The sequence below is a fragment of the Heloderma suspectum genome, chromosome 3 (assembly GCF_057233095.1).
Source record: "Heloderma suspectum isolate Gila_16-S chromosome 3, 16-S_ref, whole genome shotgun sequence".
Lineage (NCBI taxonomy): Eukaryota > Metazoa > Chordata > Lepidosauria > Squamata > Helodermatidae > Heloderma > Heloderma suspectum.
The window spans coordinates 213,811,058-213,832,128 of NC_139460.1; the positions used below are offsets into that span (position 1 = coordinate 213,811,058).

At 44.4% G+C, this 21,071-nt stretch overlaps 1 protein-coding gene across 1 annotated transcript in view; it reads right to left on the reverse strand.

Annotated features, from left to right (window-relative positions):
* CDH23 (cadherin related 23) overlaps positions 1 to 21,071 on the reverse strand; it is a 512,093-nt gene that overhangs the window by 174,442 nt on the left and 316,580 nt on the right. The window contains exon 10 of the mRNA XM_084845647.1: positions 2,399 to 2,511. Coding sequence (XP_084701773.1) covers positions 2,399 to 2,511 — 113 coding nt within the window. The remainder of the gene's footprint in view (positions 1 to 2,398; positions 2,512 to 21,071) is intronic.

The window sequence follows — 21,071 nt, forward strand, 5'->3', positions numbered from 1 at the left end:
CCCCTTTCTTTATCATTTGAGAGACATTCTTCTGTGGAGACAATGCATGCCATCATTTCTCATTGCTTCTTCTATCCCAAATGTGGGCAACCCAAAGTGGCTGTCTGTGTGGTGTGCTGAACTCCTGCGGTGCTCCGCCCAGCTTTCTCCACTGCCCAACTGATCAGGCATCAGTTTGGTGGTAGGAAACAGATCACTCTTTCGCTGCTGCTATTAGCAATGGGGAAACAGCAGTCCTGATCAGGATTGCAGTGGTGGGGAGGCTCTAACCTTGCCTCCCCCAACCAGCAATCCTGATCAAGATCATGAGAGGGCAGGGAGAGTCTTTAAGCTTCCCTTCCCCAGTAATACTGGTGAAGATTACTGTTTCCCTGTAGTGGAACACAGCTATCTTGAGCAGATCTCGGGGGCGGGAGGATAAACTCTCTTTCCCTCCCAGTGATCCTCATCAAGATTTTTGTTTCTCTACTCTTATGCAGTAGCAGACTACCAGAGAAAGTGGACAAAATCTGTTGCATTCTGTTGTGAAAAAAACTATGCAGCAAAAGCACACCAAGTTAATTAGCAGGGCTGAAGAAAAGTTACCCTTTCCCCTATTTAAAAACAGATTCCATCTCCAGTTAGATTTTTCTTTAACTAAAAAGAAGCCCGAACTAGAGAAAGAAGCAGGATTTCAAGGGATAGCAATAATAGCATATTGACCATGTAGAATCCCACTGAAAGACCCTCAGCAGAGGTCAAGTGGAGTAATTGCATGCCACTTTTCCTACCTGACAAAGTACTGCCCTTCTAGGCAGCAGGGAGGTGATCAGTACTCCTTTGGAAATCGCCAGCCACCCTCCCAATCGATGACCCTCTAACAGATGCTTTTTCTCCCCCCACACACCCCCTCCAGCCCAGTGGAATCCATATTACTAAATATGTTTCCAACCATCTCATTGGCTTGGTATTGATTTTAATTAAAGAGCTGTGATTGGAGATGGTGTGGGGAGGGAGTGGGGAGGATCTCAGGTGCTGGAACATGGCCCTTCAAGAACTTTGTTAGCCAAGCTGCTTTGCCCCTCCTCACGATAGTTCGTTTGCTGTTCAGCATGGGCACTCTTGGGTCTGAAGAGTCTGATGAGTACCAAATGTTACTGTTGCCACAGAGATGACCAAAAAGAAAAGACCCCCCACACACATACACACAACACCTCAACACTGTAATAGTAACACTATTGTTTAGTTGAAGCTGGCAGGTTGCATTTCTTCCAGAATTCCAGCTGCATAGCACTGCCCAATTTGCCAGTGACATTGGTGATACCTAATTGTTGGTTCTAGGTTTCTCTCACATCTAACAGAGTTGAGAAAGGAAAAGATACAGAATAAAAACAGCAACAAAGGAACAAACTGCCTGGGAAAGGTTACTGAAAATGCCTGTAATTATTTTCCATTTGTTTACTCTTGTTACCACTCAGTTCTGTTTATATCTGAAAACTCTCATTTGGAATGGCTTACACTATGTTCCTTGTATGCCATTTACCTTCTATTACATCACACCTTGATAACTCTGTTATCCATATGTAACAATCAGCTGTTTTTGAGTTGCAGTTGAGATTAATGGTCAAAAGTCAAGCAAATTATTCTAAGGGATGTTTCAAGGCAGGACAAATTATACCTCATGATGGAGCCTTGGAACCATTTCAATATTCCATCGTGTGGTGGCTACTGATATAATGTTAATGTATTTGGGGTGTGTGAAGACCCATAGTGCCAGTACCCATATTGGGTAGCTGGGACTATGGATGATGAAAAGTGGGTCTGTCCTGAAATTACTTCCCTTTCAACTGGAAATAACATGATATGCTTTAAAATCTAAAGGCTTAAAGTCAGACAAGAAAGACACCTGAGTCTATTAGAAATAGTTTTTTATGGAATTGTAATCAGCTGCAACATGTGGGCAAACCCCCTCCCCCATCTTCATGTCAAAATAAATTTGGGAGGGGGTGATTTCAGTTATATGTATAAGTCAGCTAATGTAAACACACACACTCAACTTCACCTCAGATTTCTGAAACTCAAAACAAATTTATTTGTACTTAACACATTTTCCCATGAAGCAAATATGTGCTGCCTGTGAATTCATCTTCCTAGGGAAGCATGGCAATGATTCTGGTGTGATTTTTTTCCTAGACACTCAATATTCTCAACTAGTAATCGAACAAACTTGGAAGTGCATATGGAAATTCTCATCAGTTCTCAAATTTGCACACATTTGAAAATCCAAATTTCCAAAATCTGTGCAGTTGCAGATTCATGTGACAACTCGTTTTAGCTCTTGGCTTGCTGCAACAGCTGATGTTCCCTTCTTCTCCCTTGAGTTATTCTGAAACACTTGTTCCAATACAGCCAGTCTCACCTTCACTGTAAGTATAAATCCAGCACTGTAGAAAGGATTTTCTCGGTCCAGTGGCCCATTCAGAGTTAAAGCACCACTGATGTAGTCCAGTGCAAAGATACTGTTGGTATTGCCTGACAATAAAATAAATAGCATCAGCACAAATAAACTCTTGTGTAGATAATCATTAAAATCTCAGGACTTAATATATAGAATAAAATACACACACATGGAGTTAGCTACTTTGTTTCTACAGCCACATGTAGATCAGATGTAAACAGAAGCTTGAGAGGCAAAATGTTGTGCTGTTTGAAACCCCAAGCAGTGACAGATTATGGCATGACTTGAAAACACTGTTGGATGCATTTTAAAGACCAAACTCTATCTCTCATTGCCTCAGTCTAGCAAGATACAGGCTTGAGAACTGAGCTACCCCATCTGATAGCATCACAAAAACTTCAGGCAGTGTAGGACTTTCAAAGCACTCCTGTTAAAATGGAGATGTATTCATGGCTTTTGTATACACATCAGCTCTGTTAGTGTTACTGGATCTTTGACACAGCACATAGACATATATTTGCAGTTCCCTTTAAGTATAAAACTAGGTGTGGAGGGAGAGTGATTAGTTGAAAACATTCTTGACAATACAGATGAGATTGGAAGGATGTGCAGGACATAGATAGGAAATGGGGTCCTTTCTCCTCCTCCTCTGTAATGCACAACCTCGACATAAGAGGGGGCAGCAAGATAAATTAGAAATCAAATCTGCACACCATGCAATAGCAAATCAAGGGGGTTGTGAATGGGAAGAAGGGAAATAGAGTTCCGTTCTGTAATATCAATATACCACCATTTCACTCAAAACTCTCCCAACAACTCTCCTAATTCCAAATTTAAACTATTGCTATCTACCGGTTATAGCAGGGCTAGAATCTAGCGCCTTTCAGATCAGTCACCTATTCTCCTACTACTTACACTGCTGGTAATAAAAAAATAAACTTTTAAAATGTTTTTTTAAATGCTTGGAAAATGGGAAGGGAGGTTTCTTGGGGATATCATGGGAACAAGCAAATCAGTGCTGTGCAGAGCTGGTTTTGGCTGGAAACTTGTAGGATCATTTCTTTTCCCCAGAGCTCAACCTTGGACAAGAATAGGTATATTTGGCCTGTGTTCACATTTTGAAAGTTGGATGGTGGGACAAATAGCACGTCACCTGTCTGTATTTCATTCCCAGCCACACCAACTTGTGTTTACTCATTTCCTTTCATGTCAAAGCCCCCATGTATCTTTTCCTCTATAAAATAATTTTGTCATCCCTTATTCTATGGTTATCTCTCTGTCAATTTCTTGACCCACTGAAAAGTCCCAGCCTGGGTTAAGTGCAGTTTAGTGCGTAGCTGACTGCGTGCATACTGCAGAATTGTCTGATGGCTTCCAGTTGGTTTCTCTGCTCCATTAATTTAACAGCAATTTCACTCTCTTCTCTTTTTCTATGTGAAGAGCAAAAGAAAGAGAAAAAGGACAACAGCAGCAGTAGCAACACCCCAGGCCTGTTCTACACCTCTTTTCTTCCTCTATCAACTGGGTTCTACAGCTGAAAAGGAATGGGCAACATGTAACATTTGAGAGATGAAATCATGGCACACCGCTTCAGCAGCATTCACTAGGAATCACTAGATGTCCATAGGGATGTACGAAAGTCACTTACCTTTTCGCAGCTTGGCTTCGCGGTGGAGGGGAGGCGCTTCGCTTTCCCCCCCCGAAGTTCAGGCGAAGGGGGGGAGGCTTCCCGCCTCGCCCGGATGAAATTCAGGCTGGGGAGAAGCACCCCGTCTCCCCGGCCGCGAAACAAAAAGTAAAAAAAAAAAAGACCCTGTGATAGGCTACGTGCCGATTTACGTAGCCTATCACGGCTAGATTTCCAAAGTCAGCCATGATAGGCTACGTAAATCGTCACATAGCCTATCACGGGTGACATTGAAAAAAAAAAAAAGCGCGTATGCAAATGGCAGCGGCCCATGGGCGCCGCCATTTGCATTCCTTATTTTGGACGATTTACGTGACGATTTACGTAGCCTATCACGGCTGACTTTGGAAATCTAGCCGTGATAGGCTATGTAAATCGTTACGTAGCCTATGCACAGGTGTGTGTGTTTTTTTTTACTTTAGGTTTTTTTTTTTGCAATGGCGGCAGTGGCAGCTGGTCGGGAGACCGGCCGCCGCCCCCGCCCATGACGAAACGCCGCCAAACCGCTGCCGGGACCCGCTGCCAGGAGGGACATTCACCAAAGGTAAGTCCCGTCCCGGGGTGTGTGTGTGAGGGGGCGGAGAATTTCACCGCCAATTTCGGGGGGCCGAATGCGTTGGCGCTCGGCCCCCCGAAGATTTGGGGAGAAATTCTCCACCATCCCTAGATGTCCACAAACAGACAGATCTGACCTTGTCTTTCCTTGTCCTGTGGAGAAGACAGAGAGTGTACTGTCTGTGTGTTCTTATGTTACCTTAGCAATATGGTTATTTCTTCCCACACTGCTCCTGTAATGTGTGTCTGCACCTCTAAGCCTGTGAGGTAAGACAGGCTGCAAGACACACAGTGGCACCCCCACTCATGTATATTTTTTAATTTCCCTTTATTTGCCCATGTGAGAAGACAGACTTATGGCTTTTATATGTGGAGAAGGATAGACCCCTGTTTCAGAGCATCCTTTAAACTCTTTATCAACCAGGGCCGTGTTTCCAGGCCAACGGAAGGAGAAGCTAATGGAGGAGTACCGGATTTTTTTAAAAGGAATCGGCTTTGCTGTGAGCACGGTTCCATGAGCAGATTCTCTGGCCCAGAAAAAATTGCTTCACAGAACATACTTCCTGGTGGGGGTGGGGGTTGGAGTGAATGCCATCTGATTGGCAGGGGCTGCTCAACCAATAAGAGAGGCTTCCCCCCTCCCCCGCTTCTCCTTTCCCCTGAAAGTCCAGATGCACCTGCATTTCAGGAGCAAGCCTCATCGAGCACAATGGGAGTTACTTCCGAGTAGACACACATATGCTTGTGCTGGGAAAGAGGGAGGGGGAGAACACAAAGATGGAAACCATCCCCCATTTTAAGGAGCAGGACCTCACTGACCACAATGGGAGTTACTTCTGAGGAGACAGTAATGGGTTTGTTGTGGGAAAGAGGGCAGTAAACACAATGCCCCCATTGTAACTTGCAGGATATCTATAACAAAGCTGTGAAGTACTTACTTCCTAAGGCAATGGATTGGAGGAACTGGGCTTTAAAATGTGCCATTTCAATTGAGGGGGAATCTCTGTAAGTTCTGATGTGGGCATTCAAAGGCAAGCCTCATTCAGCACAATGGGAGTTACTTCTGAGGAGACACTAATGGGTTTGTTGTGGGAAAGAGAGCAGTAAACACAAAGACAGAAACCAGCCCCCATTGTAACCTGCAGGATCTCTATAAGGAAGCTGTGAAGTACTGTCTTCCTAAGGCAATTATTCGGAGTCTCGAGATTGCGCTTAATCACACTTAAGGAATTAGGCTTTAAAATGTGCCATGTCAGTTGAGGGGCTTCTCTGTTATTTCTGTGGGCATTCAGAGGGCAATCCTCATTCCGCACAAAGGGAGGAAACACCCTTGAATGGTGTCCCAGTGAAAGGCACACCCCTGGGCAGGACTAGCATACCCAAGCTAAATGCAGAGGTTGGTGCACACAGCTACTATACCAGGAGAACCTAACTTAAGGCAAAGCATTGAACTTTAAGCAGTCTCACGAAATCTGGTTTTTCCCAGATAAGCTCTGGGGTGGCTGCTGGATGGCCACAACGTCATGTATCCCTAATGACTTCAACACGCAACCAGCTTGGAGTAAATTGCTGGTGGAAACACCCCTCAGGTTAGCATCTTTGCCAAACAGTCCAGTGCATGGATAAGGGCAACTCCTGGCTAGGCCAAAAAAAAATGCATCAAATTCCCAGTCAGTGAAAAAGAGAGAAGTACAGAAATAGTCAGTTGCTTTTAAAATAAAATGAAACATCAATACCAACTCACTAAACCTTACTTATCCAGATCCTACAAGAAACTCACCAAAAGAGCTTTCTGGTGTGGGGAGGAATGAGGCCCACCTGGGCTCCGAGTCTGGCTTGGTCTTGCTTTCACTCTTTGCCAACCACTCAGACACAAAGAAAACCTCAAATACCCAAAGTACTCCTGTGGGGCTGGACAGTTCTCAGAAAAAATAATAATCAAATTTACCATTCAACCACCTGTAGAGCAGCCATGTGCTCTCTTTTACAGAGGACAGTCCTCTACTTGAAGGACTGTCAGAAGTCTGTCCTCTATTTGAAGTTTCCAGAGAAGTTTCTGTTTCAAGGAATCTTCTATTTGAAGGGCTGTCCTGTTCCAATTCCGGTTTAAAGATAAAGAACCGTAAGAACTGCTGCCCATCCCCAGTTAGCACCTGGACACCAGACTGAACAGGTTTCCACAATATGGTAAGATGTACTGTATTTATGTTTAAATTATAATATTTATAAATTTGCATTTATACATATGGATTAGCATTTAAATAATATGCAAATCTGTATCCTCTTTTGTCCCCTTTTTTTGGTGATGCATTTCTTCTTTTTTGGCAATTCCTAACTGGCTAATAGCCTGGGAGGATCTGGTCATGCATCCTCCAGGTGATGTCTTATAGTGCCTCATTAACATAAGCTGAATCTTGGGGGCGGGGTAGATGAAGCTGGGGAGTCAGCCTGGAATCTATAGGGATGTAAAAATTGGGGGTCTACTGTAGCCTTGCCAGGCCTGGCATGATCTTTGTTCAAAGATCTTTCCAGAAAGAGAAGTGGGAAGGTTTGATTGGTCACAGTGGCCCTGTTCATATATAATAGCGGCAAATTGTGGGTGTGTGTCAGTGCATGCCACTGCCGCTTTGCACAATCAACCTCCCATCAGCCCTACTGGAGGTTGTTAAACAACTAAGAATTAATCGTAGGTTGGGAATATTGGCAATCACTTGTTGGCATGCACCTCTCTCACATGATTTTCCTAATGCATATATTACCAGTGCAACAGGGAAGTTTCCAGGCAGAAGGTATAATCATGATCCAGCTCTTGAATCATGATATTCCCAAAATCCAGCTCTTATTTTTATATATTTGTGAGATGCTGGTGTCAGGGTTGGATCGGAGCCCAGAGAGCCCCAAAGCAGTTCTGATTCTGAGGAAGAGATAGAAACCGTGGGAAAAGAACCCACACACTGTTCAGAGGAGCAGCCGGAGGAGAGCCCCTCCACATTCCTGAGAGTGATAGTGACCCTGGCAGGAAGAGGGAGGTGCAACAGCAGTTTCTGGATACTAGGTGCCGGCGCAGCATCAAGCGGGAGATGGCGGGCGCTCAGAGGAAGCACTCAGCCCGCTTGGCACAACGGCAACAGTGGCGCCCCAATGCCCCAAGGGAAAAGGGTGGGCTCTCTCCTCCTAGCCCATAAGTACAGTGGGTTCCCGCCTTCCCCTCCAAATGGAGATCAACTGATTCCTAAGGTCAGAACCCCAGAGTAGGCAGGTCTCTTAAGTCTCACTTGTAGGATCAAGCAATTAGCATCTGTAAGCATCATTAGGTTGAATGGGAATAAAGCCTTGGAAAAGAGCCCTATTGTCTGCGTGTTGATTCGGGCTACCTGAGGATTTCAGAAGGCAGCAGGGGCGACTTCCCGACAGCTGGATATATTGGAACTGTTGGACATATGATACTTCCACATATACTATTATCAAGATATACCTGCCAGCTGCTGCATACAGTTGCTGTATTTTGCTGTATCCATTATATTTTTTAATTTGATTTTTAAAATCACAGCACCTAAACAACTAACAGGAATTAAAATATGTTCTCCATATTCTCTCAATTCAGTTCAGCTGCACTTGATTAAGACTGCGCTCCTAAGTATACTTACTAGGAGTAAGCCTCACTGAACTCAGTGGGACTTATTTCTGATTGAGTAAACATGTTAAAAATCAGGCTGCAATGCTGCTAAAATTCTTCAGCCATGACATTTGAACTGCCTGCCTTTCGCAGTGTCCTGAACCTCAAGACAACACGTAGTTGTTCTTATGGTGCTTGACTATTAATGCTGGCATTAGCTGTGTTGCATTAGGCCAGCCAAGGATAATCTGTTGCCTCTGATTAGGACTACTTGATATTGCCAACCATTTGCGCTCCAGTGCTGCCCTGATTCTCTCCTGGTGTTGAGTTGTTGACCCTCTCTATTGACCAACACATTTCTGTTCTGAAGCTCCTGCTAGGCTAGAACCAGGATTTGTCAGGCTGAAAAATGGCAACACACATTGTTTTGGCACCAGAGTAATAGTATATGGCCTTTCCCCCTGTGCTTTACTGGCAGAAACCTGCCCTGTCCATGGTTTCAACAAGCAATTTTGCTGCTTCCCTGTCAGTGCAGGAACATATCATTATTCGCTATTATTTGGGCCTCTCATTATCTCCCTGACACCTTGCATACACCTCAGTTGTCTAAGAGTAGGGGGCACTGACTATTGCAACTCCACCCCGAAATACAGCTCATTTCTGAACTGTCGCTCCATAATCCACAAACAAAATATTGCAATAAAACAATTCCTAAAATTGGACCTTTCCCCTACACTCACAACTGAATTTCACAAAAAGAATAACACTTTTAAATTAAATTAAGTTTATGTCATTTCTCAATATGCGTATTTTATTCCAGTATTCTCACTCATAGAATCTGGAATTTTTAGTACAGTATTTTAGGTGTCTGTCCACTATTCACCAAGGTCTGGAATTCATAGCTGAGATACTTCCCCAGTCCTAAATATCCACTGAGAAAGCCAAGGGTATATACATGGAGTATTCTCTGACTCTCAGTGCAAACATATAAGAAGGAATATTAGAGAACAACTGGCTTGGCAATGTGCAGTGTGTGCTTCTTTGGTAACAATACTCTGGGTAGTGGTTATTATCAGTTACCTAATGTGTTGATTCTTAATTTTATTGTATTCTGGATAGCCAAGAATGAACTTGAGCCTGATGTGCTAATAGAAGCAATAGGTAAGCCTAATATACCATAGAAACCCAGAAAGTGCAATTCTCAAGCAGCCTGCGGGTTAGACCGCTACTGGATTTTTACCTGAGTTGCAGCAGTGTTGTGTGAAAGGAACCTTAGGCTTCAAGCCTATGTACAATTACCTGGGAGTAAGCTCTACTGAAAACAGTCAGACTTACTTCTGAGTAGACATGTAGAGGATTGTACCGTTAGCGTGGGCATTATTTTATTACTATGGATAGGAAATAACCATCCTTTTAGTAAAAATTTACAGAAACAAGCTGTACTGAAGAAGGTGCTTGGATCTATTGAATTACCTTGTGCTGGTAAACACCCTAAAGGCTGGGGTATTAAATCCATTAAATAAATACAAAATATATAAAATAAAAAATTGCACAATTGGGCAACAGATGCCTATTCTATAACATAGTTCAACCGATGAAAAAAACAGGTGTAGCTAAGGCCTTACTTTTGAGATTTCAGTTAAAATTCCAGGAAAGTTTTATCCAACATGGGCTGCTTCCAGAAGCAAGGCTCCTATCGCTAACAATCAAAAGACATTGTGCAGCTCATTCTATCTTTTTTTCCCCTTAACTGATTTCTTTCTGGTAAGAAAAAATTTGGAAGAAGTGGTAGGAAAACACAGGAAGTCTACAAATTGAAGACACCATAAACTGATAAAAGGGGCCTGTGTGCTATGCACACGATGGAAACGTATCTGAGTAACAGCTGAATTTTAAATTTCCAAAACGAGGAATCCAACAGTTTTCCCTTTCTTGTTCCTGGGGAATATAGGGGAAGCTTTAGGGATGTACAAAAGGGACTTACCTTGTCCCGCAGCTTGCTTCGTGGTGGGGGGGAGGCGCTTTGCTTCTCCCCCCGAAGTTCAGGCGAGGGGGGGAGGCGCCCTGCCTCGCCCGGCCGAAATTCAAGCCGGGGAGAAGCGCCCCGTCTCCCCGGCCGCGAAAGAAAAAGTGAAAAACAAAAACAAAAACCCCGTGATAGGCTACGTGACGATTTACGTAGCCTATCACGGCTAGATTTCCAAAGTCAGCCGTGATAGGCTACGCAAATCATCACGTAGCCTATCACGGGTGACTTTGGAAAAAACAAAACGCGCGTATGCAAGTGGCGGCGGCCCATGGGCGCCGCCATTTGCGTTCCTTATTTTTGCACGTCTAGTCTACGTAAAGATTTACGTAGACTACGGCGAAAATAAGGGAACGCTATTTGCGTTGCCCTTATTTTCGCCGTAGTCTACGTAAATCTTTACGTAGACTAGACGTGCCAAAATAAGGAACGCAAATGGCGGCGCCCATGGGCTGCTGCCATTTGCATACGCACTTTTTTTTTTCCCAAAGTCACCCGTGATAGGCTACGTGATGATTTGCGTAGCCTATCACGGCTGACTTTGGAAATCTAGCCGTGATAGGCTACGTAAATCGTCACGTAGCCTATCACGGGTGTGTGTGTATGTGTGTGTTTTACTTTTTTATCTTGTAATGGCGGCGGCGGCAGCCGGTTGGGAGACCGGCCGCTGCACCCTCCCCCGACGAACCGCTGCCGAACCGCCACCGGGACCCGCCGCCGAGAGGGACATTCGGCCACGGTAAGTCCCATCCCGGGGGGGGGGGCGGGGGGCTGGCGGAGAATTTCCCCAACACTTTCCCCAAATGCCTCGGCACTCGGCCTCCCGAAGATTCGTGGAGAAATTCTCCGCCATCCCTAGGAAGCTTGCAATCATCACATGACCTGCAGAGTCTAATTCAAATGTCAGCAGACTCCTACTCCTCCTCAACTTCATCTTGGGACTTGGAACATGCAGACACTGTGATTTTACTATCAAGTAAAAATTTCTACCCAGCCCTGCCCCCCAGCCTGCCAAATCTGCTTTTTGTAACATCTTGCCTGGTAAAGAGATCTAGAGATTTCAAAATCTGCATATTTTGCGCTCTTTTGGTTGTCCTAATAAAGCTATTACGTTAATGAGGATTTTGAAATGTAAGCGAAGTCGCCTCTCCATGTTCTTTAAAGAAAGAGACTGGCGAGGACAGCTCAGATGTCTTTAGACTATAGAATGAATAATATAACACTGACTAGAATATACATCTGATTTTAACTCCCCCCCACACACACTTTCCAGACTAAATGGCATTCTGAAGTGGGTGGAATGTGATGTGACATCGCACTTTGAGCTTCCCCTTCCCCATGAATGGAAGCCAAAGCAGTGGAGTGGAGACTGAGGAACTCAAAATGTGATGATGTCGTGTCACACATTTTTATTCTTTTAAGGCGCAATCCTATGTATGTTTAGACAGAAAAGGGTCCTACAACTCCCACCATTCCTCAGCTGGTAGTGCTGGCTGGGGAAAGCTGGGAGTTGTAGGACTTTTTTCTGTCTAAACATAAATAGGATTGCGCCCTTAAATAGTTTGAACCTTAACAGTACTCGTAAAAATGCCTGTAGGCACATAACCCAATAGCTCTCTTCCTCATAATGAAGGGACATTTGCTGCCAAGACATGCACTCTTTAGAATGGTGTCACTAAACTTAGAGTGAATGACTTTCATGAGATGTAAAAGGGGAACCTAGCCTACACTATGTGAGCTGGATAATTTATTAATCACAATGTGCTCTGTCAGGGCTCCTCTGCACTGAAATAGATGCTGTTGGATGTGGTTCACAGAGTCAGCAACAGACACAGTTATCATTATATAAATAGTCCATCAACGGCTTTGACCACCTCACTGATCTTCACCTTGAATTCTACCTCATACACCATCCAGACAGGTGTTCAGGGCAGCATCCCTGTAATTTCTCCCAACCTATTTTTTATACATGGAGACATTACCAGTCTTTTGCATGTTTTGGGACATGAGCACTGGTGACATCTGGCAGAAGCAGTTTCAACATAGCAAACAGTAGTCACACCTATGAAAGAAGTTGAGACGTTGGGAGCCAGGAGATCCAAACTAGACTAAGTGAACTACTGAGCCAAAGAGACAGGGCAGTAAGCAGGGTGATTTAACATGAGGCCATCAACAAACTAGGCTATCAGTCCATTCAGACTCAAAGGCAGATGTGCAAAGTAAGAGCAGAACCAGTAATAGGGAGAGTGTTGCAAGGATAACACAAACAGGCAGAATTACAAGCAGTGAAGGGAATTATTTTCAGGCCTAAAACAGTGAACACGTGAAGCTGCTTTTGTTGGCATAAATGATTATTGCTTGTTGTTGTGAATTTGGGGAAAAAGGACCAAATCATGTGGCTCTGCCCCACTGGCCACTGGAACCTGCAATAACATTGCTATAGATATAAAACAACAACACAAGGTCCTGCATATTCTTAGGATCCTGTGTAAAGAACTGTTATTTATTCTAATAGGGATTGCTATCCTGCTTTCCTCCCTACAAAATGGAGGCACGAAAGCAGCAAAGAAAGCAAAGCAGAAGACAAACAAAGCATTAACTGTTCATGGACCCGCTCTGTGTAAGTCCCTTATGCAGCATAGCTGCTTGGCTCTGACACAAGGGAAAGGGGACAGCGCAGCTTCAGTAGTGCCAAAGACTGTGCCAGCTCCAAGTTTTGGAGGACCCCTGGGCAAGGCAACCTCAGTGGCCCTCCTTCCTCAGTGAGTCTACTTTTGCACCACCACGGCCACCAGCAGCTCCTCATCGTCTTTCTCATCGTTGCTTACACTTGCTTGTTTGACAGGCAGAGATCCAGCGAGCAAGTAGGCCATAGCATCCACTGCTCCTCCTTCTCACCACTGCCACTGCCTGGGCCAGAGGGAGGGCAGATGAACAAGCAGGTTGCAATAGTGAAGAGGAGGAACAAGTACAGGGGACTCTTGTCAGTGGTCACCTGCAGGGGTGTGGGCCCTTGGCTGGTGCCCAGCCATGCCTACTTTTGATGTGGCCTTGGCCAAGGACATCCAGCTTAACAGGACAAGTTGTGCCTGTGCATTCCCAACAGAATATTCACCTATGGCCTGAGGTCCAGGGAAAATATTCACAGCACCCATTTATTTATGGCAGCATTTCATACTTCTGTTTAAATTTGCAAAGAGCTGCATCCAAGTAAACAGGGAGCAGAAGGTAAATATATTTCCCACAGAGAGAATTTGCTTTGCACATTTGGATTTCTACATATTTACGGCTTCAGTGCGGCTTACAGAATGAATCTTCACAACCATGCTTACAGAGAAAATACACCCATAAAACTTCAATTTCTTTGTTGAAAAGACTGGGTTGTATCCAATTGTGGTTTTGTACTGGGTGGGGCACCTGTTTTTTGCAGACCCCCACTGTAGCCCCCTGAAAATCTGCTCCTGGGGGTTGGGAAACCCTCCTAGGACACCTTTCTTGGTGTCCACCAAGCTGCCCTACCCCTCCTACTTTTAATGTTTGTTTTAAAATAACTTGCTTCAAAGCAAAGTGAGGGCCTCTAGCAGCTCCCATCTTCTCTTCCCATGAATGCCTCTGGGCCACATGTGGGTCTTACAGACATTCTTAAGAAATGAAGATGGCAGGTGGCTGCAGGCCAATGCTTTCATTGTAGTACACCCATTTTATGTGGTTTCAATGTTTTATATATTTTGTATTGTTTTATTGTGTGCTCTTTGGTTTTAATTTTTGTGAACTGCCCAGAGAGCTTCGGCTATTGGGCGGTATAGAAATGAAATGAATAAATGAATGAATAAATAAGTAAGTAAGTAAGTAAGTAAGTAAATAAATACATTTATGTGGGTGCCCAGGATAGTTTCTCAAATTACCAAATGTGCCCCAAAGCCCCCAAAGGTTACCTATCCCTGCTTCAGAACAAAATGGAACTGCCTTGAATGGAATTTTTCTTGGTAGAAAGGTGGGATACAAATAAAATAAATAAAATAAATATGGGATATGGCGTAGAAGGCTGCAGTAGGTAGGAAGGTCAACAAAGATTGCCCTGCTTGGATACAACCCATTGCCTATGTTCACATGTAACAATAAACCAGAGTTCCGAAGAATCCTGGGTTATTGTTCACAAGCTGCAGGCTAGTGCATGCAGCCCTATTTCTCTTGCTTGGCTCTTCCCACCAGTAGGAGTGGCTAAACTAGCCAGAATCAGAAAACACATCATGCTAACCCATGGTTTATTTAACCCATGGGATGCTGAATTCTGGGTTGTTGTGATGTGTGGACCCAGCCACAACAACAAACCACGGTTGTTAACCATGAACAAGCAAGCAAGAGACCCCATGGTTTGTTGTTGGACTGTGAACTCTGGATTGTTTAAACCATGGGTTGTCATTACATGTGAACCCAGAATCCCTGGGTTGTTCGTGAGATGTTTCACCAGCCTAGAGAGGCGGCAGCAAGTGTGATTAAAAAAAACCCAGCCACAAACATAGCAGTACTACAGTGCTGCAAAGGCATTTGGGATACACTGAAGAAACAGGTATAGAAGGAGGAACCTTCCCCCTGCCCCATGGATTGAGAAAACAAACCACAGTTTGTTTGATCATTTGCCAGACAAACCCTGGATAGGGCAAGAAACCACAGGTTACAAAATGTGTTATCATAAACTATGTGTTAGCATTATGTGCAAACCAGGTTACTGTGTCATCCAAACTAGGGTTCCTGGCTTGTTGCTCTCAAACAAGCTAGGAACTCTAAACCAGGAACAACCCCTGATTTACGATTCTGGCTTGTAAGGGGTGTTACAAGCCAGGAGTCCCAGTTCAGACATGGTAAGCTTTCTGACTGTAGTTAATTTAGCTTCTCCCACTCGTGGGAGAAATCAAGCAGAAGTGAAAGGGCTACATGCACCAGCATGTAGCTTGTCAACAATAAGCCAGGATTCTCTAAAATTCTGGCTTATCATTGCATGTGAACACAGCCAGAGTGTGTATGGTTTGTTTGTGTCTCAGCTTATATACTCCCAGCCTTCTTCTACAGCAATATGCACATGAAAAGTACAGATAAAAACCAGCTATTTCGCCACCTTCCATTCTAAGACCAAGTGCAATAAAACATGCAGACAAAGCCAAGTTTGGCTTAACGTCATGCCTACATTCAGAAACATCTTTTTTTTTTTTTAATATACAGCTTGACAGGGAGATCTAAGTAATGCAAAAGGTTTCATGTTGCATTCTGAACACTGATTGGTCCTAATAAATGGTGTATCACTGACATTATGAAAAATGCAGGAAATTTTGAGGTGTGCTATACACGCACCCATCAAATGCATTCCTGATAACATAATAAATTATATGTGTCGTTAACTGATTTGAGATTGTCTAGGTGGCATTTCTGCAACTTTTAAAAATTAAACAAGTAAAATATTTTTTTCAATATTTTGGTAACTCAAAGCCAAAAAACACAAGGAAAACTTGTTCTTAACAAATTTCTCTAATAGATAGCAAGCTCCATGATAGAAAAACATATTCCATGCTTTGGTCCATATCAACATACTTTTAGGGAGCAATCCTATGGCCACTAGACACTGTTTAGAGAGCCATAGGATTTTTCAGTTTCTGGGTGGGAACCAAGGTCAGAGCCAGGGCTCCAAATGTGGTTCCCAGAAACCTTGCTCTGCTCCCTGTCATAGCCAGCATAGTTATTTCTGCACCAGCTTCTTCTCCGCACTTGGAAACGGAGCATGGCGAGGTCAGAAAGGGGTGGTCCTGTGGGCAGGGAGGGGCAGAGACTGCAGAAGCCACTTTATGAGGCTTCCTATGCACTGTGCGGCCTCCCCCACTCCTGCTCCAAAGTCCCCAGCTAGATGCATGAAATTGTACATCTAGCCAAATATGCAGGGTGGCTGGAGCAGAGGCAAGGATCACCTCCATGCACCGACCGCCCTGCATTGGATAGATGTCAGCCTCCAAGCTCAGAGGCTGACATCTATCTCCAATAGGATTGCACCCTTAATATATCGTCTTAACAGCAAGAGGGAAAAAACACACAAATCACAAGAAGAGGTTGATTCAAATCCCATGGATATATAACAATTAGAAAAGACGTAAGAGGTAATAACCATGAGTTCAATTCAGAGGAAGTTGAGTGCATTTAAGTCATATTTAAATCTATGGGGCTTATTAAATTTGCTTGTTTCATTGATTTCAGTTTCACTGCAACTTCTGCACACTTAATTTCCCTTAGATTGTGGTCTATGAAATTGCTAAGGATGAACATCCTCAGCCTCACAGGTTCTTGTAGTAGCTCCACCAGCCTCTGGACTAGAGCAGGTATGGAAGTTAGTGCTGCGCCATGGAGACTGAGCCACAGGACAGTAGCAGCCACACGTATGTATGACTCAGGCCACAGATGTTTGCGAATAGTTTCATATGACTAGCTCACATAGTGTTAGCTGATTACATGGTTAGCTGATCCCAAGGCAAATTTCACTTCCCATTGACAATGTTGCTTATATACAGCAGAAGACACTGTATATAACCTAGTATCAGTACTGCTGCTGCATTTCCGCTCATTTTGTTGCACCAGTGGAACCTACTGTGAGTGCAACAGACACTGAGCCCTGCCTAAAGCAAGCCTGGAAATGAGAGGAAATGCTTGTTTCTGGATTGGGCCAGGTTGACAGAGCTCCTTTCTGTGAGCTAGCCTGCCCCATTCTGGAAACTGAGCATTTCCACTAATTTCTGGTTGCTTTAAGAACTACTAGTTCACCATTGCACTAGCAGTAGATACTGCTGCTGTGCAGACAATGTAGGATAGTGCCCCCTATCTACGACTAAAGTGTCAACCTACGAGGCTATTATCCAATAGTCTCTATTATCCCAATACAAACCGTTCACTCCATGTTGTGAGCCTGTGTTCTACATGTCTTCTCTTATCCCAACTATTCTCTTATCTGGATTAAAGTAGCATTCTCATGCTTCAGGAAATGGATGTTATTTGGATCCACTCCCACTAAAACTAGTCCCGTGCGCGCGCACACATACACACACACACACACCCCTACAAACCAGAGCAACATTCCAGAGGCAGCTGTCAGCCCCTCAACTCCTTGTGAGGCCAGTTGCTAACTCCCTCCCCACCATCCTCTCATATTCTTTCCAGCTAATTCCAAAACCGATATTGACTTACTGTTTTAATTACTGAAGGACATTTGTTGGTGTAGCTTTTTGAAATGAAGGCAGCCATTATAAAAGCTATATTTGCTAAGATTGTTCCCAGACCGACACTGAGCCAAAGCAACATGCCAAACCAATAGCACACATTGCTAATTTCCTGCACTATAGAAATGTCTGAAGAGCTTAAGGTTGTAGCAGCAGCCAACCTCTCACCTCCTAGTTCCATCTCAGGGTTGCTCTACATATGCAGTGGAATGAAGTGCTAGAAATTAGAAATCTGGGATAGTAGAGTGGATTGTACCACTTCAGAATGCAGGCTCAAGATGCCATTTTAATATTTATTTTAAGGAACTTCCTGCAAGTTAAAAAAAAAAAACCTAGCATATCAGGAAGAAATGTTTTAACATAGTTTACTCCTTGCTATGCTAGTTTTCTGTTTGTGGACAGGTTTTTACTCAGGGAGCCATTTATAAATGTTATTCTCACTTGTAGTTAGGGATGTACGAAAGTCACTTACCTTTTAATGAAATGTGATTCGAGGTGGGGGGGAGGTGCTCCGTCCCTCCCCCTGAAATTCTGGCCGGGGAGGAGGTGCTCCATCCCTCCCCCCTGAAATTCTGGCCGGGGGAGAAGGCGCTCCGTCCCTCCCCCCCCAAATTCTGGCCGGGGGGGAGGCACTCCGTCCCTCCCCGCCTGAATCCTGGCCAGCTGGGTCCGCAAATGGCGGCGGCCGTAGCCACCGCCATTTGCGTCCCTGCAGTCAGCCGTGATAGGCTACGTAAATCTTTACATAGCCTATCACGGCTGAGTAAAAAAACAAACAAACAAACTCACGTATGCAAATGGCGGCGCCCATGGGCGCCGCCATTTGTGTTCCTTATTTTGGCACGTCTAGTCTATGTAAACATTTACGTAGACTACGGCGAAAATAAGGGGAACGCAAATAGCGTAGCGTCTACGCTATTTGCGTTCCCCTTATTTTTGCCGTAGTCTACATAAATGTTTATGTAGACTAGACATGCCAAAATAAGGAACGCAAATGGCGGCGCCCATGGGTGCCGCCATTTGCGTACACGCGTTTTGTTTTTACTCAGCCGTGATAGGCTACGTAAACATTTACGTAGCCTATCATGGTATTTTTTAAAAAATCTAGCCGTGATAGGCTACGTAAATCTTTACGTAGCCTATTACTTTTTTTGTTTTGTTTTTGTTTTTACTGGAAATGGCGGTGGTGGCAGCCGGTTGGAAGACCGGCCCCCGCCGCTGCCGAACCGCCACTGGAGCCACCGCCACCAGGAAGATTCGCCCAAGGTAAGTCCCGTCCCGGGGGTGGGTGGGGGGGCAGACCGTTTCGCCACCAATTTCGGGGGCCAAATGCACTGGCATTCGGCCTCCCCGAGATTTGTGGCGAAATTCTCTGACTTCCCTACTTGTAGTTCGCAGTCTGGCTTATTGGGCTAGGACAAGGCTGCGAACATGTGGCCCTCCAGATCTTGTTAGACTGCAACTACCATCAGCCCTAGCCAGCATAATCATTGGTGAGGGATGGTGGGAGTTGCAGTCCAACAACATCTGGAGGGCCACATGTTTCCCATCCCTGGGCTAAGAGTAGTTCATGGTCAGGTTGCAATAGACCCCAGGTTCAAATCGCAGACAAACCTTACCCAGAGGGACAGGGTATGTCTGTACCTTTATTGATTGTCGGTAGATTCAGAACATTCAGTAGATTCAGGCATTTGGTTAATGCCTCTTTTCATAAGTAAACACATAAGTAATCTGTGAAATTCATTGACACAATGATTGTGATGGCCAGTATCTTAGATGGCTTTTAAAGAGGATTAGACAAAGTCACCATCTATCAGAAGTTATTAACCCACGATGATGACTAAATGGAACCCCTGGTTCAGAGGCAGTACCCCACTGAGTACGAGCTGCTGGGAGTGGGCTATTGCACTCATGCCATACTCATGTTCTTCCCAGAGGCATCTGGCTGGCCCCTGTGGTAAACAGGTTGCTAAACTAAGAGGAACTTTGGTAGGATCCACCAAGGCTCATCTTAATGTTACCCTCTCTTAGGTAAACAGGTGAGTCTTTAGGGCTCGCTCGAAAGCCAGTAATGCTGAGGCACTTCAATTGGAACAGAGTTCCATAATCAGGGGACCACTACTTAGAAAGCCTTTTCTCCTATGCCCACCAGCCTAATTGCTTTGACAGGCATGCATACAAGCAGGGACTCCACTGATGATCTCAGAGTATGGACAGGTTGGTATAGATGAACGTGGTCCTTCAAGTAACCACAGCACCAACTGTTTAGGGCTTTAAAGGCCAGCCCAACACCAGTATTTTAAATTGGGCCTAGAAACATACTGGCAACGAGTGCAACTGGTACAATATAGGTGTCACTAACTACCTAGCATCTACCAGTACTTGATTGGCCACATTTTGTACCAACTGAAGTTTCCAAACTGTCTTTAAATGCAGCCCCATGTAGACCACATTATAGTAATTTAGCCTTGATGTCACTACAGCAACGGTGGGCAGACTTCAAACTTGTGGGATCTATTTTGTTTTTTATCCACCAATCAGAGGCTGGTGGAAAAGATACCCCCAGGAAATTGTTTTGAGCAACAGAACTGAACAGAGCTCAAAGTTCTTCCACAGAAAAACCCACTCCAGATTACCTCACATTTTCTTCATTTAGCAGTACAGTTTAGGGAACGTAGGGGAATAATTTTGTTGCAGCTATTATTAAATAACTGGTACTCAGAAATCCATGCTGATGTACTGCAAATCCTCCAGTGATCTACCAGTAAATCCAGATTTACCTTTTGCTGACCCCTGCACCAGATAACTGAAACCAGGTTCGTCTTCTCCAGATAGGGTTGCAGTTGGTGTTCTACTTTAAGCTGGTAAAAGGCATCCTAACCACTGTTCAGTGGTCGCTGGTGACTCCAGTTCCAGAGGGGCAGTGATTCCATTCTGGGTTTTAGTTATCACAAGCCCAAACTCTAAAAGTGCTATCCAAGGTGCTTAACCTTATTCTCAAAATGGGTTCAGACCCTTGAATAACACCTTTAGAGTTTTGGCTGGTGATAACTAAAACCCAGAGTGGAATCACTACCCCTCCGAACTGGAATCACCAGCTGCTACCACCACTGGTTAGCACTGACTCCAGGAGCACTCCCAAACTGTGTACTTGGTCCCTCAGGGGGAGTGAAACCCTGTTTAAGGGTTGGTTGCAAGCCCCCTTCCAGAGTAGATGGTAGTACCTCTATCTCGTCTGGATTACGTTTCAGCTTGTTCATCCTCATCCATCCCAAACCTGCCTCTAGAAACCAGTTGAAGAGTTCCACAGCCTCCCTGAGATGACTAGTTGGAAATGAAAGATAGAGCTGAGTGTTATCCACATACTGATGACACATTAGCTCAGACCTCCAGATGACTGACCCCAGTAGTTTCATGTTGATATTGAAAAGCATAGGGAACAAAATAGGTCAGCATTCCCCAAATGGGTGGCTGCCTGTTGTTTTGAACTTCAACTC